Genomic DNA, 23,554 nt, shown 5'->3' with positions numbered 1-23,554 from the left:
TCCTTCCGACTCTCTTCTCCACCTGCTGCCCCATCCCACCTGAGACTGCTCTCATCTCTCCATTCTCTGGATACTCTTCAGTTCTTTCCCCACTTTTGGCCACTCCTTCCATCCTGAATGTCTCCCTGCCCCTGGTTTCTAGTACATAGCACTCCTCGTGCTCCTCTCCAACCTCTCTGGCTGCTCCTCAGTGACCATTGTGGATTCCATTTCCTCTGCCCATCCCTTAAATGTGAGTGACCTGGGGGTGGGGTTCTGCCCTGGAAAGTCTCCTTGTCTATGGATTTAATTCCTATCCAGATGCTCATCACTCACAAATTCATGCTTCCCTACTGAGCTACAGACCTCCATATCTATATAATGACCTGATGGATGTCTCCACTTGGAGTTTCCCCAAACAGAACATGTCCAGAGGGAACTCATCAACAACCTCCACGAAAACAAATCAGTCAACACTAGAAAAACGTGCTACCCCTCCTGTGTTTCCTAAATTGTTACAAGTCCCCCACCTGCTCAACCTGGAAACCTGGGCATCTCCCTGACTAACCTGCTTCCCAATATGCCATCTGTCATTAAGTCCTGTCAAAATTCTACCCTTTAAGATAGGTCTCAAATCCTGTAAAAAGATCAGGGGTTGCCAGGGATTAGGGAGGAGAGAGAGATGAATGAGCAGATCTTTAGGGCAGTGAAACTACCGGGTATGTTACTATAATGGTGGCTACATGTCTTTATACAGTTGTCCAAACCCATAGTAGGTACAACACCAAGAGTTAACCCTAACATAACTTATGGGCTTTGGGTGATAATGTGTCAATGTAGGCCCATCAGTAGTGACAAATGTACCGCTGTCATGGAGGATGTCAGTCACAAGGGAGGCTATGCATGTTCAGGGGCAGGGGGCATATGGGAACTCTGTACCTTCTCAATTTTGTTGTGAATCTAAAACTTTCTAAAAAAATATATCTAAAAGGAATATATGTGTGTATGTATATATATATATATATATATATATATATATATATATATATATATATATATATAATTATATGCTAAAAAAATATGTCTCAAATCCACCCCCTTTCTCTGTTCCTACTACCAACGTCTTGGTCCAGGGTCTCATCTCTCACCTAGTCCAGCCTCCTAACAGGCCCAGTCTTGCCTCCTTTTATACATTCTCCACACTGAAGCCAGAGGGGACTCTCTCAAACAGACAATCCTGCTCCTCTCCCCCTCAGTGGCCCTCCAAAGCTCTCAGCATCAAATTCAAGCTCCACAACATGGCCTGCATAGGCCCTCCACGATTAGCCCTCACTCTAGCAGAGCCACAGGGAATTTCTGCCCCTTCCTCTGTGTTCCAGAGGCCTCTCCTCTTCCCCTTTCCATACCCTCTCCTGGTTAACTTTGACCCAACTTTCAGGTCTCAGTGTGAACACCTTTTCCTCCTGGATGTCTTCTTAGCCCCTGCTGTCTGGGTTAGGTGTCCCTACACTGTGCTTTCACAGAACCCCCCTCATCAAATGCCTGTTTGGATAATATGCCTTTTGTGCCCCATTGGGCTGAAAGCCCAAGTGAGCAGGGATGGCATCTGTCATGTTCATTTTTGTATCTCCAGCACCTGGCTCAGGTTTACAGACAGTAAACACTTTGTAAATATTAGTTAAATGAATGAAGGATGTTTCCTGACTTCTGTGCTAAGAGCTCTCAGCTTCCTACTCTGCTTTACTCCATACAAGTAGGCAGCTATGGCCCCACAAGCATGATCCCAGGTAAGTGGTGAGACCAGAGGTCTGGGGGTGGATTCTACTCCAGATAATCAGGGAAATGATACTAGGAGGGCATTCTTCAAGATCTTAAGTGGGAGCAGTTTCAAAGTTGAGGCAAAGTTCAGGCTTTCCCCTCCATCACATGGGAGTGTGCAAACATCTCCACATGTAGGATGCTTTTGAAAATAAACTGATATGGTTCTACCCAACTAAGCTGACCCACTTTTCCTGCCCTTCTTTCTGACCATTCCTGGTCATCGCAGGAATGTTCTCAATGCATATGTGTCTCATAAGAACCTCTGGAAAGTTCACTCTTTTGGTTTTCTCTGAGTTGAGATCAGAGGCAGCTTGGATTTGGAATTTGCTTTCAGAACTCTTGGAAGGGTCTAAGCTCCAGCTATTTCTGAGTAACCTCAAAGGACTCTCCACACTTGGGTGGGTTCCAGCCCAGGTCATTCTCCTTCTCTTTCTGTCCTTGCAGCCAGGCAGACTCTTGAGAGAGGATGGAATTCTGGGTAAATTGTTTGCTAGAAGTGAGGGGGGTGGGGAGTGTGCCCCTACCCACCTGACCCAGCCCTCCCTTCAGGCAAGGTCAGTATCAGCAAACAGCCAGCTGCATTTTCCTCCTGGGAATGCTAAAGAGACTGAGTTAGTAAAAATCTATCTTATTAACAGCCTGACCTACCAGCATTGATCACATTAGAAATGACGCCTGCACACACAGTCCCCATCATGTGCACAGGAGCAAAGCTTCCGTGGAGCTCAAAAAGCCATTTAAATCCATCCAGGGGTGACTCCTTCTCCAAGGGCTCAAAACATCCCCCAAACTAATAACCCCTGACAAAGCACCACCAGGGAAAATTCCTTGCGGATTTGAGATTTTTACTCTGTTAATCTCCTAACTCAATAAAGCAAACACTCCTGCTGCAGCAAATTAAGTACTTTTATTAAAGCGTCCCCTCCTCCATTCTCTTTGATGTGGGTATAGGTCTGCAACCCTCCCAGGGCCTGAGTGTCTGTGTGAGGGGTTGTCAACCCCTGAAACACCATCATTTTCTCCTGTTACCCCCAAGGAGCCCCAGAACCCACTGGGATTTGCAGATTCTTGGATCTGGAAACTTCTAAGACCTCTGGCTTCCCGGAGTAGATCTCACAGCCTGTCAGCTGAGGGAAATGCTTCCCATTCTTTTGTGGGGGTGTGGCCTGGCCCTAAGCACCTCTACTGTTGCAGTTTGCCTGGAGGAGTCTCCGGCACAACTGTCCAGGCCAAGGTGGACTTGTTGGCCAATGGTCAAGCCTTTCCCCTGATCTTTTTACAAGCTTGCTGGTCATACCTCCAACAGTGAGCTGGAAACCTGATGGGGTTAGCTGGAGAAAAGATTAAAGGAGGCAAGGTAGAGAAAGGGGAGGTAGGGAGGTCTGAGCTCCTCTTTTCCCCACTGTTTCCTGCCCCACACTGGCCCCCAAGCTACTTCTCTTTCACATCTGGAATTGGGTTAAGCCATTTGGACTTCTTTTAGTCATTACTGTCCTCTCATTATTGGTTTGAGGTCCATTCAGGACCCTTCCAGGATCTCCTCAAATGCTATCCTCAAAGCCTAGCTTATGAGGAAACCCACCAGCTTACAGATGGTAACTGTCAGATCAGATCCCTTTATATTTCAGGAGGAGCCTCCTTCTAGAAACATCACCTACAGTTTATCAGTTTCATTACAGATTCCATAGTGTAGAAGGCTCTATGGATTCATTCTCAGAGAAACTAGAAGCACTATTATTGTCTATAGTGGCAGACAATTGGGTCTCTGAGGGCCCTGAGGATTTCTTAGCAAGGGCTCTGTGGGTGTGTGTGATAGGCCCTCATGGAAGGTCTGTCCTGGTAATTGTTGCCAGTGATCCTGGATGCAGACCTTGCCCAGTGGAAAGAAGGCACTCGGTCCTTACTGGGTCTCTGAGAAGACCCTTCGCAATGTTCCATCTCTTTACTTGCCCATCTTGGACAAAAAAGGGATGGGAAGCACTAGCTCCTCAGAGGCATTAAGCCACAGTAGCCCAGACTGAGCTCTGGTCATTTGAAATGTCCTATCCTTTCTTCTCAGCCCTGAATAGATGCTCTGGTCTCTGTGGCTATCTCCATTTATTTCCCATCCCAGTGGAATTGCCTCCAGACTTATGTCTTCCCATGGAAATACAAACAGAGTCCCTGGAAGTTGGAGGAAATGGAAGGAGGTAGCAGAGAAAATGGGGAAAGCATGACAAAGTACATAAGCCCTCAAGTTAGGGTCAGACAGGCCTGGGCTATAACCCAGACTCAGCTACCTGCATACTCTGACCCTTGTAAGCTATTTGCCCTTCTAAACCTCAGTATCCTCATCTATAAAATGGGGATAATAATAGTTCCCACCTCCTCAGCGTCATTGGGCAGCTTGAGGGAAATGAGCCCATAAATTATTTAGCATATAAAAGAGCTCACTGAATGGCTGATAAATAGAGGTTCAGGGGCTTCCAGACAGGGATTGGGGCCAGCCATGAGGCTAGGAATTCATTCCTTCCCTGAGGCCTGCAGGGATTTGTTAATCCACCCAATGGCCTTTGTTCCAGGAGAGATTGGAAGGAGGAGCTTTAGGACATCCAAACCTCCTCTTCCTCGCTCCATAGAGCAATTTACTTCCCAGGTGAGTGACTGCTGGTGGGTGAAGAAGGATCCCAGGCCATGGCTGGAACAGCTGCCAGGATCTGGGTATCCTGGTGGCTCCCAGGCAGAACTAGTCCTAGGCACAGGTGGAAGTTAGTCCATGCATTCTCAACCAGGGCAATATCAGCTCCAAAGAGGTCTCGGGGGAGCAAAAAAATTTTTTTTAGGTATTACCATGGTTTGTGGCACTCCAAAGTTTAAGCCAACCTCACAGAATCATGTCCCTTAGTATTTAATTCCTCTCATTAGAATAAATTAAATCAAATTCCAATTTAATAAAGTTAATTTAAATTAAAATTTCTTAGGAGCAAGAGGCACATTAATAAAAAAAAAAAAAAAAGGTTGAGAAACGTTGGTATGGTCCATTTTCTGGACTTTCTCAGCTTCCTTCCCAGGGTCCCTCCTCTCTCATTGGCCCTTTTTGCTGCCTCCTTCCTTTTCCTTGGACTTGTGGCATCATTTGGTGTTGCTGACCAGGGCAGTGCATTTAGAAGCCCACTCTGTCCCAAGCACTGTGTATGGCCAGCACTATTCCTTACTCCAATCCTCTTTTGGCTGCATGACTTTGCCACGTGGTTTCCCTCCAGCTTTCTGACTCTTCTCTTCCTTCTACTGCTCTATATGCAGTTTTTCTCCCCCCCCCCCCCCCCCCGCCAATATGTGCCTCCAGAGCTCCACTCTGCCTGTTCCACCCCAAACTCTGCAGAGTCTCTTTTTTTCAGAGGCCCACTGGCCATCCCACCTGGATTTTTCATGGTATATATTTTCCTTCCTCCAGGAAGCCCTCCCTGCCTACCCTACCCCCTTGGTGCTTTCCCTTCTCCTACAGCATTTAGTTTGAACCATTTGACAAGAAAGGATATATATCCTTGTATTATTCTCTCATGGTCTCATGGATGTCTGTTCTACTTTTCCACTTGGATTTTAACCTCTTTGAGAATAAAGACAAAGTGATAAGTATCTGTTTGCTCCTTAGTGTCCAGCCCAGTCCTGGACACTAGGGAAGGCAGAAGGGGAGGTCTTTAGGGACCAGGAAGTGCCCCAGCAGAACTTAAAGTACAAGATGCCACTAGTCAATTGTCCTTCCCACCAGGAGGGTCAACTCAGCCTGGGCCCCAGGCAGACTGTAGTGGGAAGCTCCCTTCTCCCTTCCCTTGGACTCCACCTTACCTGGCTGACTCCTTCCACTCCATCTGGTCTCCGTCATGCTGCAGAGTGTCCATCTCTGTGAAGAGGGTAGGGTTGGGAGCCTCATCTTCCTCCCCCAGGATGTCCTGGAGCTGCTCAGCAGCTGGAGACCCTGTAAAAAGAGGGCAACAGGGTCTGCTGAATGGCCTGGGGGAGGCAGAGGGCTGCAGGGCCAATTGAAATGGAGTGGGAGCGGGAGGCCTGGGTGGCTTGGTGGGTTAAGCGTCCGGCTTTGGCTCAGGTCATGATCTCACGGTCCGTGAGTTTGAGCCCCGCGTCGGGCTCTGTGCTGACAGCTCAGAGCCTGGAGCCTGTTTCAGATTCTGTGTCTCCCTCTCTCTCTGCTCCTCCCCTGTTCATGCTCTGTCTCTCTGTGTCTCAAAAATAAATAAACGTTAAAAAAAATTAAAAAAAAAAAAAAGAAATGGAGCGGGAGCCGGGTTCAAGAGAAAAGTATTTCCGAATTTAGTAAAACTAAGTCCAGTTTCTGGGAAAGCTAGACTCATGCCTCTGCAGTTGGATGTGGGTGAGATATTCTTTGAGATAAAAGGGATGAAGGATTTAATCTGCATTCAGACTCCAGGGTCTTGTAGCTGACAACAAAGAAGGATAGAAAATGGCCAAAGCTGGGAAGTAGCAAGGACAGGAAAGCAAGGACAGGAAACAGAAAAGTGAGAAAAACTCTGACCCAACTTCAGCATAACAAACCCAGAAGGACTCCTTTTCTCATTGGGGCCCAGACCAGTCAACTCCCAGTATTGGCCATGAAGGGGCAGTCAGCTCTGCAAAAGGACGTGCTTGTACCAGCGTGCCACATGAGCTCACCTTCTTCATGGGCAAAGTGACAACCTATTCCTGCACTCCTGGTCTGCCTTCCAACTGCCCACTGGATGTCACCTCCTAGGTGTCTCTCAGGCACCTCAAAAGTCAGCATTCTAACACTGAAGATGTACTCTGCCCCAAACATGTTCCCCCTTTTCCTGCCTCCCTTCCTTCTTTCCTTTCTCTCAATATTTCATGAAAGTCTACTATGTGCCAGGCATTGTTCCAGGTGTCGGAAAACAAAGCTGTGAAGAAGGCCCATACATCCTTGTTCTCTTGAATGTCTGCTCTAGTGGCAGAAACAATAAACAAGTAAACAAATGCATAAATAATCATTTCAGGTAGTGATAAACATCCTGGAAAAACAACAACAACAACAACAACAAGAAAACTACATTAGATAGATTGATTAAGAAAGACTGCTCTGAAGAGCATGTGTTTGAGTTGTGACTTGGAAGATGAGAATGAATTACTTTTGCATCTCTGGAAAAAGAGTGCTCTGAGTGTTTCAAAGACTCCGACGTGAGAATGGGCTGGCCATTGTGTCTAGACCATGGTGAGCAAGAGAGAAGCATGACATGATGTAGAATGCCTTGCATGTAGAAAGGCAGAACTGTCCACCAACTGTATGGGCTAGACACTCTGGAGTCACCTACACCTTACCACTTTCTCTTACCTCTACCCTCATATGGAAAGTTTTCGAAAATATGTCCCTCCTCACCAATCCCTTTGCCCCTGCCCTGGTTCAGTCTCTCCTTAATTGTCCCTTGGGCTTCATCAAGTCTTCCCCTTCCTCCAAGCCCCTCTGTCCCTTCAAATTATCATCCTTACAGGCCCTCACTTAATTTCTCCATGGTTTCCCCATGGTCAATAATTTCAACTACGTTTTCATCATACTCCTCGCTCTTACTCCTTGACTTCCCAGTAAAACCAGGCAGCCAGTACCCAAACAAGAATTCATTGGCCCAGTCTTCCTCTGTGCAGGAGTGTCATGGGGGGACAGGGAGAGGCAGTGTGGTACTGTGGTATAGTGGAGACAAGGTGCACAGTGAGCTTGCAACCCAGCTAGACATGGGTATGAATCTCAGAGTTGCCACTTGCTCATGAGTGAATTCAGTTTGAGTGAGCAGGGTTGTTGGGAGGAACAAGGAGATTCAGATAAGGAGAATAAGACACATGACATGGGGCCTAGAATGTAACAGGTGCTGATCCCCTTTACTACCAACCCCAGCACCCAGGCTCATGAGCCCCACCCAATGGTGAAAAAAAGATTTTCGGGGTGCCTGGGTGGCACGGTTGGTTGAGCATCCAACCTCGGCTCAGGTCACGATCTCGTGGTTCGTAGGTTCAGGCTCCACATCAGGCTCTGTGCTGACAGCTTGGAGACTGGAGCCTGCTTTGGATTCTCTCTCTCTCGCTCGCTCGCTCTCTCGCTCGCTCTCTCGCTCGCTCTCTCGCTCGCTCTCTCGCTCGCTCTCTCTCAAAAATAAATAAACATTACAAAATTTTAAAAACAAAAAAAGAAAATGAAGTATTTCCACTCTCAGCAGGTCTCAGAAGTGCAGCCACCTCCCACTCATCCTTGTTAGCACCATGTCCCATGTCCCCTGATGCCATTCCTAACCTTTGCTCCTCTCTTCAAGCCTCTTGATCCATCTCCTACCCACTTCACCAAGGAAATAAAGGCCTCTAGATGTGAGATTCATCACCTTCTCCCTTCTAGTTCTGTACCCTTACCACTTTGTAGTCCATTTTTGAACAAAGGAGTCCTTCCTCCAACTTAATCTCTGGCTCCACTCATTCCCTTCTGCTGGATCATTATTTTATCAACAAGCCTTTGCTTACCTTGGTCTTCATCTCTCCACTCTTTTTCTCCTAGCCTATAAATAGTTCTTCCTACCCTGTAACACTCTTCCATGACCTTGCCTGCCTTCCCTGCTCTCTTGCTTGCCTTTCCCCCCAACTTCTTGAAGGAATGGTCAGCACTTACTGTCTCCACTTCCTCCTTACCCAATTACTTTCCAACCTGCTCCAACTGGTTCAATCCCACTACTCTAAAGGACATTGACTAAGGCAGAGACTTCAACTGGCAGCTCAAAGACGTGTTTAGTTCAGCCCTCACAGAGTATAAAAGTTTTTGAAATTGTTGCTAACATAAAGAATTGTGAGATTTCATATAATAATCCACATTTCTGACTTTTCTTGAAAATTCAGATGCTCTGACAACTGTGCCTACATTCCTGCTTGGCAACAATTAACCAAAGCTGAATGATAGCTGCCTTCTTTAGGTGGGCATATGCATTTTTTAAAGTTCTTTTATCTGAGTATTGTTGACACACAAGGTTATGGGCATATGCATCGTAGTTTGCCACAGTCCCCACTGCTCCCTACTCAACTCTGCTAATCTCATTTACGTTATGCACCTGAGTTTACAACTCTGCCCTCAGATCGCTCTTATCTTATTCTCAACGAGTAAAGTAATAAAACCAATCAAACCAACAGGTCTGGCTTATCTCTCTGGGGCATCAGTGGTGCTGACTGCTCTCCTGAACTGAAACGCTACTCTTAGCTCTTGTAACAACACTTTCTTGATATTTTTTCCTACCTCTTCAAGGAATCCTTAGTATCTTTCCCTGGCCCCTCTTGCCTGTCTCACTTAAATCTTAGTCTTCCCCAAGATTTCTCATTAAACTTCTCTCTTCTCCTTCTACGCTCTTCCTGGGCCATCTTGTGTTATGGTGTCACCCTGTAGATGAGGTCACCCATGTCTCTGGGCCCTGCCTGTATTGAACATTTCCAACTGTCAACTGGATTATTCCATGTGGGAGTTCTGCAGCCTCCTCAAGTTGACCTAATATATTCAAAACAACTCCTTTATGCCTGCCATTCTCTGTTTTGAATAATAGCACCCCTAACTCTCCAGCCATTCAGATAAGAAATACCGGACTCATTCTTGAAGCCTCTTTCTGTCTCACTGTTCATGTCCAATCAGACACTAACTTCTTTCCCTTGCTTCCTAAATATTTTTCAGCTGTCTCCCTTTTTTCCTACCCATTGCCACCATCTTGACTCAGGTTCCCATTATTTCCTGTTCCTATTGCTGCAAGAGCCTCCTGCTGCCACTACTGCCTCTGGTTGTCTGATCCACCCTATTCCCTATGTGGCAGCCAAGTTTGCCTTTAAAACATTTCAAACATATTCACATGACACACTCCTGGGAGTCTTGGTGCTCTTTGAGCAGCACCATAAAATATTTTGCATTTGAGTTAGAAATAATTTTACTTAGCAGAAATTATTAATTTATCTGTATATAGCTCAATCTGCCTCATTTAAATGAATTTTATTTCTGAACTCTTCTATTACTTTAAACATCATCTTTTCATTGGGTTATGGATTGCTGACACTTGCTAGCAGGCATCAAAGGTTAAAGTTTTATAGAAAACTAACAATTGAACAAATAACCTTATTTTTTCTTTACACTGGGAGAAGCCTATGACTGATTCTGAGAGGACACAGCAATCAGAGTTCTAGAACAACTCTTTTAAAATGTAGGTTTGATCAGGTTACTCTCCGGGTGAAAAGCCTTCAATTGCTCTGTATTACCTAGAGCCTAGGGTCACTGACCTGGCCCAAAACATCCCTTGTGATCTGGCCCTTACCTGTCTTTTTAGGTTCTATCATGTTTCTCAGCCAGATGCCCTGGAACCCAGTTACCCTTGACCCCAGATACCCCAGCACGCCCCCTCCAATCCCAGATATCCTGGACCCTAACCACCACACACAGTTCTCTGACGAGGAGGGCACCTTACTCCTTGGATCCTTGTGCCTACTCTTCCCTAAGTTTGGAATCCCCTTCCCCTTAAAGGCCAGATAGGAAGACAAAGAGATGGAACAACCAATAGGGAGATGAGACAGGGCAGAGAGCAGGACGCCTGAACCAGCCCTGTCTGGGGCATTACCTGCTCCCTGGAAGAGCTGAGCACTGAGGTCTCCGGCTGTCGGCACGGCTTCTGGCCCCAGCCTGTCTCTGCTGCTGCTGCCCTGGCCACTGCCTCCAAACGTCCTCTTCCCCACCGGTCACAACAAACTCACTTTGTTTCCAGTTATGCACCAGGGGAGGTGTAGGGAGAGAAGAGGGAGAGAGAGAGAGAGACAGACAGAGGGAAGGAATGTGTGAAAGACGGGTGGAAGAGAGAGAAGGCTATATGTGGGAGAGAAAAGAGATGTAGTGTGAGAGAAAGACTATATTGAGGGTGAATTAAAGATACAGTGTGAAAGAAGTGTGTGTAAGAGAGAGAGAGAATGAGAGGAAAGAATGTGAGAGAGCAGTGTGAGGGGTGGGGGTCCTCAAGTGCACTGGAGAGAGAGAGGGGCTCAGCAGCGCAGAGGCTGGAACAGGCAGCTGGGTCTTCACGGTGGCAGGGGCAGGGCGGAACAGCTGCGGGTCTGTGAGAACACTGGAGGAACTGCCTCTGTCCCGCCTCCCCCATGAGGGCTCCAGGAGAGCCCCAGCACCTCTCCTTAGGCCCCTTTATAAAGGCAGAGGTAGGATTTGCCTCAGACTCCCCGGGGCCTCCTTAAGAGCCTTGGCTGCAGGTGAGCGGCTGGAGAGTGGCTGCCAAGACAGAGTTCTCTCAGCTGTGCAGCGTCCCCGGGGAGGTGGGATGGTTAGGGAGGGTTGTTGTGGGGTCTCGGGTTTCAAAGCCACCATGCTTGGTCAGTAATGTTCCACGCAGCTGGTTTTTCTCTGTCCCCAACTTTTTTTTTGCTATTATTTTTTTTAAGTTTATTTATTTTCAGAGAGAGAGAGAGAGGGTGAGGATGAGCTCACATGAGCAGGGGAGGGGCAGAGAGAGAGAGAGAGAGAGAGAGAGAGGGAGGGAGGGAGGGAGAGAGAGAGAGAGAGAGAGAGAGAGAGAGAGAATCCCAAGCAGGCTCTGAGCTGTCAGTGCAGAGCGCAATGCGGGGCTCAATCCCAAGAACTGTGAGATCATGACCTGATACAAAACCAAGAGTCAGATGCTTAACTGACTGAGCCACCCAGGAGCCCCCTCTGTCCCCAACTGTTAACCCAGACTCCTGATCCTCTAGCTCTTTCTTTATCTACTTCTAGGACAAAGTGCTAAATACCATCACTCAGTGGATGTTTCCTGGGAGCCCATGGACAGTGGGAACTGGTCACTTGAGGCTGTGGGGAGAACCCCACCGGGGAATTATTTTGCTCTGCTGAGAAACTCCTAATCTCCTGGGTTCGGTTCAACAAGTTCTTACTGAGTACTTAGAATGTGCCAAGGTTGATTAGAGGTCACTGGGCGGCTACTGCTCCAAGGGGTACTGAGCCCTGGATTCTCTAAGTCTCAGGGCTAGGAGGGAGCTTAGCTGTTGTCGAAGAATCTAAGCCCTTCACTTCACAGATGAGAAATTTGAGACCCAGTTTACACCACAGAAAGGCCCCATCAGGCCCCAAATTAGGGGAACCTGGAGGAGAGTAAAGTCCACTGACATCCTCCACCCTACACTGCCCACCCGCCTATGGCTGGCCCCACTCACATTTTCATACTTGGGGCTCAATGATCGAGGGTGCCCACTTTAAAGCTGAGGAAACAGGGGTGCCTGGGTGGCTCAGTCGGTTAAGCATCCGACTTTGGCTCAGGTCATGATCTCACGGTTTGTGAGTTCAAGCCCTGCATCGGGCTCTGTGCTGACAGCTCAGAGCCTGGAGCCTCCTTCAGGTTCTGTGTCTCCCTCTCACTCTGCCCCTCCTCTACTCTTGCTCTCTCTCTTTCTCTCTCTCTCTCTCTCTCTCTCTCTCTCATAAATAAATAAATAAATAAATAAATAAATAAATAAATAACTTAAAAAAAAATAAAGCTGAGGAAACAGCAGCAGAAGGTCAGGGTGTCTGTTTAGGTACTGGGCTCCAAGCAAACACCACCATCCAGAAGTTTCTGCAATGCTGGGCTTCTCAGCAGGACAAGACAGTGAGTAGATGGGCCCCTCCCCAGGGTCCCAGGCTCTACAGCTCACAAGCCACTGTGGCTGATGTTGGCCCATCTCCTCTTGAGCACCACTAGGTAGCTACTCCATGCCACACTGGGTCAGGGGCTTTGGGTGACCCCAAAGCACCCAAAGAGAGATTGTCAAGGATGCCAGAAGATTCTCTTTATCCATGTGGTGCTTTAAGAGCCCAGACCTGGGTTTAACACCTGACTCTGCTGATTACTAGCAGTAGGATTTTGGCAAAGCATTTAAGTTCTCTGAGCCTTAGTTTCCCCATCTATTAAGTGGGAATAATCAAGCCTACCTCACTAGATTGTGATAGCCATTCAGGAAGATAATACATGTGATGTGGTTGGCACAGTGCTTGGTATATACCAGTCACCCAATAAATGATATTGCTATTTTGTTGTTGCCAGCAGGTCTGACACATTTCTCCCTTGTTACCAGTCATCAGCCTGGCCCTTTTAAACATTCCAAGGGCTCAATCCTTTTCAGCCTCTAAATGCTCATGCTGCTCCCATGCTGCCTCCCTGCCCTCTGCCCTGAGGGCCTTCCACTCTCTCTGCCCCTCCCTCCTGCCCACAGAAGGTTTAGCCCACCACACGCTGGGCTCCTGGATCAGGGTGGCTCTAATGCACTGTGGGCCCCACGTGCGTGCAGCACATCAGAAGTTAATCCACATAATGAGAAATGCCACCGGTAATAGCCCCTGTGGTTGATAGCACACAGGGAGAGTCACATAGCGACGGCCCATGATATGACTCCCCCAGCAGTTGCTGGGAGAAACATAACCCAGCAGGAACAAGCTTCAGGAAGCACACTAAAAGAAGCAAGCAGAATTGTGCTTTTACTGGGTGGGGACTGTCCAGTTATTGGATGACTAAAGCACAAAATGATCTAGTATACTACAAACAAGCCAGTCTTCAACAACTAGTAAAGACCCGGAAGGCAATTAGGCAGTCAGGAAGTCAGGATGAGGATTTCGTCCTGGGGCTGGGGCCCTGGATGAGCCCTTTCAGAGATTCTCTCCCTCTGTCTTGAGTTCCACATGAATCTCTAGTTGGCCAACTTTGCAAGATCGGAGTCTACCTTGCTTGCATCATGCTGCTGGTCCCCAGTACAGGGCTCACACAGCATGGGCACTCAATAAATATTTGCTGGGTGAATGAATTCACTAATTAGCACTCATGAGCGTATCATCTGGGATTAGGCTTGGCAAGAAAGGAGCCAAGGACAAGGAAATGCTGTTAGGGGTGGAGCTGGGTGGAGACATTGGATAGCTCAAGGCAACTGAATATTGGGGACTGGGAGACTGATCTAGGGTTCTAAAGTCATCCCTGCAATTGTGTGAGGTGGGTCTTGAGAGGTGATATAAAAGCCCCCCAATCCTAACTTCACAGACAGCAAAATTCTTTTTCTAGGAAGCTGTCCTAAAACTCCAAATGTGTTCTCTAAGAAGAGGAAGCGAATCTGCCCCCTTTAGTGTTTATAGGGATTCCTCTTATCATGGTAATGTTAGGGATGTCAGCCCAGTCCATACCCAAAAGGATGTCCTCTGGCAGCTGTGTTTATGGAATGTATGACCTGTGCCCCTTGGCTACAGTTAATCATTGGACATCTAAGCCAAGCCTGGAAATTTTGAATTGGGTCTCTAAGATAGCTGGGGCCTTTCCTGATGGTCTCTGGAAAAGAGAGCATGTAAACTAAGATAAAAGGGCACAGAGATGCAGAAAGGGCTACAGAGAGAAGGGAATGGAGCAGACCCACAGAAGAAGCAGGGGCAGGGGCCAACAGTCCCAGAGAGGGGACTGAGAGGTGCTATGTCTACCCATCGAGGCTGGCTGTTTATTCTGCTTTGGGACTGTGAAAAACTTCTTTGGTTTTGTAATAACATGTGTGCGTACGTACACACACACACACACACACACACACACACTGCCTCCTTGCCCAAGCCAGCTCAAGTAGGTTTCTAATACATATGATCAAATTACCTTCTTAACCATGAGTGCCCCTTATAGGGAATTCTAGGGTTGGAGATTTTCTTCTTTGTACCTTCTTAAAAACTCCAAGTGTAAGAGTTATAAAGAATGTTGGGTCACTGTAGTAAGAATAGTTAGAATAAGAGAGAACAGGAATCAGTAAAAGAGGGGAGTAAAGCAATGGCAGAGCAGGCCAAAGGCAAGAAAAGAAGGAAGGCCAAGGAAAAGAAACCTTGGCCCTGGCCCTGGCCAAGTGAGGAGCTGTCAGAGGACTGGCAGAGCCTGGCCAGGGCACTGCTGGCTCCCCTACATGCTAGTGGGTGGAACCAAGGTTTGGCAGATCTTGGTGTGTTGGGCAAGGGGAAGATTCAACCAATTCCAAATAAGAGATCCCTCCACCTTCTCCAGGAAGGGCGTCATCCTCAATATGCTGCAGAGAAAAGAGAGCAATGACACTTACCTCACTGGAGCCCCAGAGGAAGAGATTCTGACATTTAAGGGGAGCCAAAATAGTAAAAGGCAATTGATTGTACCATATCCATGATTTATAATGTAAGGTATATGAAATGTCCCCAGTAGTCTTCAATTAGCATATGGTTTTTATTGTTTTGTTTTGGTGACTATAAATGCAGTAAAGTGAGGAAACTTATTTAAAATCAAATTAGACAGTTACTGCTTCTCCTGTCTAAGCCAACAGGGGTGTGGGGGCCTGATTCACACAGAGTCTTGACATGGCCTGCAGAGGACCCTGGGTGGGAGTAGGGGGAGAAGGAAATGTCAAAGCCTCCTTCAGGTTTTCAAGGATGTTGAAGGGCTAGACTTAGAGGAGATGGTCTTTGTGTTTAGTTCAACCCATTATGTGGCCTCGGCTGTGCAAAAATGGGCCCTGAGCCAAGGAGGGGCAGGAAGAAAAATTGACGTCACTAAAAGGAGGGGACTGAGCATGTATGTGAGGACGGGGCTCAACACTGAAAGCAAGAACATATGAGGGGACTCAGGAGGGGACAAGGGTGGGCAGGAGCCCCCAAAATATGTGACAGGAGGCTGGAACTGCACAGAAAAATGTGCAGTGGAAAACTTCCAGTCGCCAGAGGAACACAGATATCTAGTATGTATCTCTGCAATGTTAAACTTGGTTCTGAACCTTCAGCAAAGCCTTCTACTCACATATATGCCATGCATAACCAATTTGGGGAAAACCAAAGAAGGTCTGAACTCCATGCCTGAGAAGGCCTAGAGGTGAAGGCAGAGAACAGGTACAGGCAGTGAAACATAGTGAGATGAGCCCACTATGGAGGGACTTGGAGCCAGACAGTGAGACTGGCAGCCCCTGGGAAGGCACAGAAATTTGGGGAAAGACATGGACATTCCCCTGGATGAGGCCAGGGAGGCTAGATTCCATTTTAGCTAATTCTCAAAGAATAGGGTAAATCTGGTTAATGTATAGTTTATGAACACTTTCCATTTATTTATTTATTTATTTATTTTTAATTAACTTGGATTTATTTTTTTTCAATATATGAAGTTTATTGTCAAATTGGTTTCCATACAACACCCAGTGCTCATCCCAAAAGGTGACACTTTCCATTTATTAAGACTTTCACTGGTTCACTTGCAAACTTGGATGCTCAATCCTAATTTCCCCTCAACGTCCTAATGCCAATAACTAAGGATTCTCTTCTAATAGGATTTTTTTGTTTGTTTTTAGAATAGCTCTCATGGCTGGGGAGGGAATGCTGCATATGTTGATAATTCTAGGAGATCCAGGTTTTAAGGTGCCAAAGGACAAGAAGAGAGAGAAAATATAGGCTTCTTTTGGGAGGAGTTTTTTTTTTTTAATGTTTATTTATTTTTGAGAGAGAGAGTGAGAGAGAGAGAGAGCGAGCATGAGTGGGGGAGGAGCAGAGAGAGAGGGAGACGCAGAATTTGGAGCAGGCTCCAGGCTCTGAGCTATCAGCACAGAGCCTGATGCAGGGCTCGAACTCACAGCTGTGAGATCATGACCTGAGCCAAAGTTGGATACTCAACCGGCTGAGCCACCCAGGTGCCCCCTTTTTTTTTTTTTTTTAAAGTAATCTCTGTGCCACCCAATATGGGGCTTGAACTCACAACCCCAAGATCAAGCATTCCTCGTACCGACTGAGCCAGCCAGGTGCCCCAGACTTCCTTTGGGAAATAAATTTTAACTTGCTTTCCTACCTGCTCCCCACCCCAAATGGGGCATTTAAGGGTTAGAATGATCATCTTTCTTTCTTTTTCCTTCTTCCTTTCCCCCACCTCTTTCCAAGATGTATCCTTCCAAGACACAAATTTGTAAGTACCCAAAGCAAGGACGCTAGCCCATTTTAAAGCTGCAAACTCTAAAAGAACCCCAACTGTCTTTGCACCTATGTTGGAAATAGCTGTCTCATGAAGTGTTCATGGAGAAGATGCTTTAGAGACAAATATGTGTTCTGTCCCAACCCTTGTTCCTTCCTCACTGGAAATGAGAATAGAAGACCAAATGAAATATGTCCTTGGTCCTAAGGCTTTGGAACAATATAAGGCTCAAATGCCTCACTGGAAAACAGCCTAGCTTTCCTTTCCTGATCATCTGGGGTGGTTTTGATCTTTTAGTGGCCCCAAAGTTGTTTAATATCAGGCAAGTATAAGAACTTGTATCAGGCAAGTATAAGAATAACTTTTCACACCCCTCCCACCAGAAGAATTTCAGAAGTTCTTGGTACCAGTGAGGACAGCAAAACCAAACCAATATCCACTAGTAGAGGAAAAAGACTTCGGTTCCTTGCTCTTAAATTGGGTTAATGTGTATTAACTAAACTAATATATATTAAATGCCTACCACATTTACTTACCCACCACAATAACCTACCATGTTATATATTTCTTCCATAACTCAGGAGAGACCCAGAAAATTTGATTTTCAAAGGGGAACCTCATCCCTAAATGTGGGGAAGGTGGTAGGGTTAGAGGAGAATGCCCCATCTAGATCCAACATGGGAAGTGGGAGATCTTCCCAACAGGCTTGCTCTCCTCTGGGTCCCTGATGTCCCTACCCTCTGGGCAGATACATGTGCACACGCATGTGCATGTGTATTGTGTGTATGTGTGCACATGCATGTTTTAATCAGAGCTCATCTCTTATGCTAGACAGCCCCAAAGGACTTCCATTAACCCATCTGCCACATAGACACATTTAATCTGGAAAAGCCATGGGCCTTAGTAGACTTGGTGCAATGAGAGCAGTTGTTCAGGGCAGCTGCAAGGTTGGGGGTGGCTCAGTTGGCCTTTGGGAGCATGAATGTCAGATCTTTTCCTACAGGGACGCTGAAACACTATTACTGCCTCTGACATTCCTTTGAAGGTTTAGATAGTAAAATAACTCATTTTGCCTTGCTCAAGACAGTGGAAATATATAATAGAGCCCAATGAGATGCTTTTTGTTGGGCAGATTTAGGATACGCTGGGGTGAAATCATGTCCCTAGAAACAGTAAAGTCTCAAAAGAATAAAACATCACAGCTGTGCTCTAAGGTTCCAGACTCTTCACTCCTCTTAAGATTGATATTTTTCTTTCCATGGGGAGGAACAAAATACTGATTTTTAATCAGTCCAGAGTTGATTTCTGCAGCAGCAGAGGAAGGCCTCAGGGGATTTGCTGACCTGGGAGACAGCTTCCCAGGGGTTTGCAAGCTACCGTGCAGGTGCCTAGACAATTCTCGACCATTCCATCAAGCTCAGGTGAGGAAAGGGAAGAGGTAATTCAGTTTACTGAGCACAATGCTTCATGCCAAACAGTCACGTTTGCGGTTAGGTTAGTCATGCCATAGCTGTGTGGCCTCCAGGAATTTGGAATTGAGGAAAATAATTCTGAGAATTAACCCATGAAACCAACTTGGGGTGGATCAGAGCAGAAGTCTCAGAGTCACCAGAGAGAGATGGAGCTCAGCCTGACTAAAGGTGTCTCTGAGCAGGGAGGTTGGTCTGCAGTGGCAGCAGGGCAGCAGGTGCTAACAGCCTTGGGGCATCATTAGTCTGGGGCATCATTAGTCTGCAGAGAATCTTCCGACTTTATCCATCCCGCCACCCAAGCCGCTGCACTCACCAGAAGGCTCCCCTGAACACGCCCCTCAAGAACTCACGGGTCCTACTGACACGATCCACATTGCCATCCTGGCTGCTTCCCCTGCTCCCCGTGCCAGTCAGTTCCTGCTGTGGCTTGTCTGGCTGCAGGCCCCAGCAGACCTTCTGCAGTCCTGAAAGACGTCCTTGCTGATCTCTTTTCCTTTGAGGGTAACTGGGGACCGAAAGCCCAATGTGGATGGAACGGCAGTCTGTGGGCAAAGCACAAAAGACAGGGGAGGCAAGAGTTACTGAAAATGGGCATTTCCCTTTAACAGCCTCTAGTTACAAAGAGCTAGGGCCACCAAAGCAAAATGGAAGACATGGGATTCCTGGACAGGGCCCCTGCCCTGAGTCTTGGGTTTGACAGAATCCCATTTCTGAACAACTCAGCAGTTGCTGGAAACAAGACCCTTGGTGCTATAGTTGGAACTCTGTTAGAATGAGCAGAAATCCCATCACTCTGTTCTTGCTTGTCCAGAATGGCAGTAACCACATAGGCCTTATGACACATGGCCCAGGAGACAGTCCCTCAGTGAGCCACAGATTTAGTCCAAAATACCGATCCCCTCTTTGGGAAAGCTGTATATATTTCCATCAAGGACGATTTATTACTAATAATCAAAAACTACATAAACTGCTTATCAGAAAAGTGAGTTATTATGGATTTCTCAAAGCTGGTTTTATATACCAGAATTTTCAAAAACTAGAATTACCAAGAACTTTAATTTGGAATTCCACTAAGAAGGCTGTTTGCTGTGTAAAGCCCCCACTAGGTCTGTTCACACAAGAGCAGTTGGAATTCTCTCAGCTCTCAGGATGGATATTCTGTTATCATTTTTTCATCAGTGTTGTTGAATTGGTCAACAGCTTTTAAAATAATCAATAGATGTAGTTGTATAGTTACAGAATAATTGAGCAGATAATACATAAGTACTTAGACTTCCATCTTATCTCTGCCCTACCCCACTCCACAACAGTTTCCCCTATTATTTTTTTATGGAGGTATAACTGACCTATAACATTGTTCAAGTGTAAAGTGTACAACATACTGATTTGGTACATGTATATATTGCAAAATTACTACCACAATAAGTCTAGTTAACATCCATCATCTTATATAGTTTCATTCTTTTTCTTATGATGAAAAATTTTAGAATCACTCTCTTGGCAACTTCCAAATATACAAACAGATTGTTAACTATAGTTACCATGCTGTACATTCCATCTCCAGAACTTGTTTATCCTATGGTGGAAGTTTGTCCCTTTGGCCACTTTCACCCATTTTGTCCACTCCCAAACTCCTGCCTCTGGCAACCACTAATCTGTTCTCTGTTTCTATGAGTTTGGTTCTCACATAGGAATGAGATCGTATAGTATTTGTCTTTCTCTGTCACTGCCAAGACTGATGCCAAAACGCTAACCCCCTATGTGTTCTTCTAGGAGTTCTATGGTTTCAGGTCTTACATCAGTCTTTTATCCATTTTAAGGTGTGTGTGTATGTATGTGATGTAAAATAGAGATCCAGTTTTATTCTTTTTTTTAAAGCTTTATTTATTTTGAGAGAGAGAGAGAGAGAGAGAGAGAGAGAGAGAGAGAGAACATGTGAGCAGGAGAGGGGCAGAGAAAAAGAGAGAGGGAGAGAGAGAATCCGAAGCAGGCTCCACACCATCAGCGCAGAGCCTGATGTGGGGCTCAAACTCATGAACCGTGAGATCATGACCTGAGCCAAAATCAAGAGTCGGACACTTAACCAACTGAGCCACCCAGGCGCCCAGATCCAGTTTTATTCTTATGCATGTGGCTGTCCCGTTTTCTTATCAGAAAGACTATCCTTTCCCCATTGTATATTCTGGGCTCCTTTGTCATAAATTAATTGAACTTACGAGTGTCTGTGTGTGTATATCTGGGTTTTCTATTCTTTTCCATTGATCTATGTGTCTGCTTTTATGCCAATACTATACTGTCTTGATTACTATAGCTTTGTAATATCTTTTGAATCAGGAAGCATGATGCCTCCAGCTTTGTTCTTTTGCAAGGTCACTGTTGGCTATTCAGGGTCTTTCATGGTTCCATACAAATTTTAGAACTATTTATTCTATTTCTGTGTAAAATACCATTGGAATTTTGATAGGGATCGCATTGAATCTGTAGACTGCTTTGGGTAACACAGACACTTTAACAATATTAATTTGTACAATCCATGAGCATGGAATATCTTTCCATTTATTTGTGTCTTCTTCAATTTCTTTGACCAAGGTATTAAAATTTTCAGTGTACAAGTCTTTCCCTCCCTTAAGTTTATTTATTCCTATGTATTTTATTCTTTTTGTTGCAAATGTAAATAGAATTGTTTTCTTAATTTCTCTTTTTGATAGTTCATTATTCATATATAGAAATATATATGTATTTATTTTTGTATATTGGTTTTGTATCCTGCAAATTTACTGAAATTGTTTTTTAGTTCTAACAGTTTTTGGTGGAGTCTTTTGGGTTTTCCATATATAATATCATGTCATCTGCAAGTAGAGATGGTTTTACTTCTTCCTTTCTGATTTGAATGCCTTTTATTTCTTTTTCTTGACTAATTGCTCTGGCTAAGACTTCCAGTACAATATTGAATAAAAGTGCAAGGGTGGGCATCTTGACCTTGTCCCTGATCTTAGAGGAAAAGCTTTCAGCTTTTCATCATTGAGTATGATAGCTGTAGGCTTGTCATATATGGACTTTGTTATGTTGAGGTACATTCCCTCTATACTCAGTTTGTTGAGATTTTTGATAATGAATGGATGTTGGATTTTGTTAAATATATTTTCTACATTTATTGAGATAATCTTACGATTTTTATCCTTCATTTTGTTAGTGGGGTATATCACATTGATTGATCTGTAGATGTTGAACCATCCTTGTATTCCTGAAATAAATCCTACTTGATCATGGTGTAGGATCCTTTTAATGTATTGTTGAATTTGGTTTCCCAATATTTTGTTGAGGATTTTTGCACCTATGTTCATCAGAGATATTGGCATGCAATTTTCTTTTCTTGTAGTGTCGTAGTTTTGGTATTAGGGTAATGCTAGCATCATAAAATGAATTTGAAAGTGTTCCCTTCTGGGGGTGCCTGGGTGGCTCAGTCAGTTAAGCATCCAAAATCAGCTCAGGTCATGATCTTGTGGTTCATGGGTTCGAGCCCTGTATCAGGCTGTGTGCTGACAGCTCAGAGCCTGGAGCCTATTTCAGGTTCTGTGTCTCCCTTTCTCTTTGCCCCTTCCCTGCTCACGCGCTCTCTTTCTCTCTCTCTCTCTCAAAAACAAACATTGCAAAAAAAGAGTGTTCTCCTCTCTTCTATTTTTTGGAAGAGTTTGAGAAGGATTAGTATTAATTCTTATTTAAATGTTTGACACAATTCATCAGTGAAGCCATCCGTTCCTGAATTTTTGTTTGTTGGGAGGTTTTTGATTACGGATTCAAACTCCTTGCTAGTAATTGGTCTATTCAGGTTTTCTGTTTCTTCATTATTCAGTTTTGGTAAGTTGTATCTTTAGGGATTTATCTATTTCTTCTAAGTTGTCCAAATTATTGGCATATAATTGTTCATAGCAGTCTCTTCTGATTTTTTATATCTGTTTTCAGTTGTAATGTGTTTTCTTTCATTTCTAATTTCATTTATTAGAGTTTTCTCTTTTTTTCCTCCCTTAGTAAGTTTAGCTAAAGATTTGCTTATTTTATCATTTCAAACACCAGTTCTTAGTTTCATTGATCATTTCTATTGTCTTTTTAGTCTCTATTTTACCTATTTCTGTTCTGATCTTTGTTATGTCCTCCCTCCACTAACTTTGGGCTTAGTTTGTTTTTCTTTTTCTAGTTCCTTAAGGTATAAAGTTAGGTTGTTTACTTGGGCTCTTTCTTTTTTCTTAATGTAGGCATTTATTGCTATGAATAGATTCCCCTATTATGAACAATTTGCATTAGTGTGGTACATTTGTTACAATTAATAAACCAATATTAATACACTATGATTAACTATAGTCTATAGTTTACATTAAGGTTCACTCTTAGTGTTATATAGTTTTATGAGTTTTGAGAAATGCATAATGATGGGCATCTACCATTACAGTATCATACAGCATAGTTTCACCATCCTAAAAATTCCCTGTACTTCACTTATTCATCTCTCCCCTCCCTGAGTTCTAAAGCTACTTTTCTCTTTTGGGCCTTTACATTTTGTTCTCTTTTTTCTTCTTTTTGAAGAGAAATGAGAATGGGTGGGGTAAATGAGTGGGAAGATCTTTTTCTCTTCTTATGTGAACTGCAGCAAAAATGTTCGAGAACCACTGATTTAGGACAAGTTTGAGTCTGGAATTCCCTGGTGACAATTTTCCAAAGAGCAGGCTGGCCAAAAAAAAAAATTATTATAATTACAGTGGTTCCACCTTATCCACAGGGGATATGTTCTAAGATCCCCAGTGGATGCCTGAAACTGCAGATAGCACTGAACTCTATATATATATACCATGTTTTTTCCTACACATACATACCTATGATAAAGTTTAATTTATAAATTAGACACAGTAAGAAATTAACAAATAAATTATAGAATAGAATAATTGTAACAAAATTTTATAATTAAAGTGTTGTGAATATGGTCTCTCTCTCTCTCTCAAGATATCTTATTGTACATATTCACCTTTCTTCTTGTGATGATGTGAGGTGATAAAATGCTTACATGATGAGATGAAGTGCGATGAATGACATAGGCATTGTGATATAGCATTGGGCTACTACTGACCTGATGATGTGCCAAAAAGAGAATCATCTGCTTCCAGACCATGGTTGACTACTGATAACTGAAACTGAAGAAAGTGAAATCACAGATAAGGGGACTACTATATTTTTGAAGCCCAAGGATGGCAACTGAGAGTTGAAAGCTACTTCAGAATAGGAAATTAGAATCTGTGTTCTTACATCAAGATTTGCATTAACTTGATT

The 23,554-nt window shown here is 44.7% G+C and overlaps 1 protein-coding gene across 6 annotated transcripts in view; it reads right to left on the bottom strand.

The window, feature by feature from the left end:
* SLC4A5 (solute carrier family 4 member 5) overlaps positions 1–23,554 on the bottom strand; it is a 105,648-nt gene that overhangs the window by 56,445 nt on the left and 25,649 nt on the right. For 5 of the 6 annotated variants that reach the window (XM_078444618.2, XM_078444617.2, XM_078444620.2 and 2 more), the window contains 2 exons: positions 18,586–18,777; positions 5,626–5,755 (listed from right to left, as the gene is read on the bottom strand). In XM_078444618.2, the coding sequence (XP_078300744.1) occupies positions 5,626–5,755; positions 18,586–18,777 (322 nt within the window). Of the gene's footprint in view, positions 1–5,625; positions 5,756–10,424; positions 11,064–18,585; positions 18,778–23,554 lie in introns of those variants that run through there. The other variant, XM_060656992.3, reaches the window with a different exon arrangement.

Source organism: Panthera onca, chromosome A3, assembly GCF_046562875.1.
Source record: "Panthera onca isolate mPanOnc1 chromosome A3, mPanOnc1 haplotype 2, whole genome shotgun sequence".
Lineage (NCBI taxonomy): Eukaryota > Metazoa > Chordata > Mammalia > Carnivora > Felidae > Panthera > Panthera onca.
This window is presented reverse-complemented; position numbering and strand designations above follow the sequence as displayed.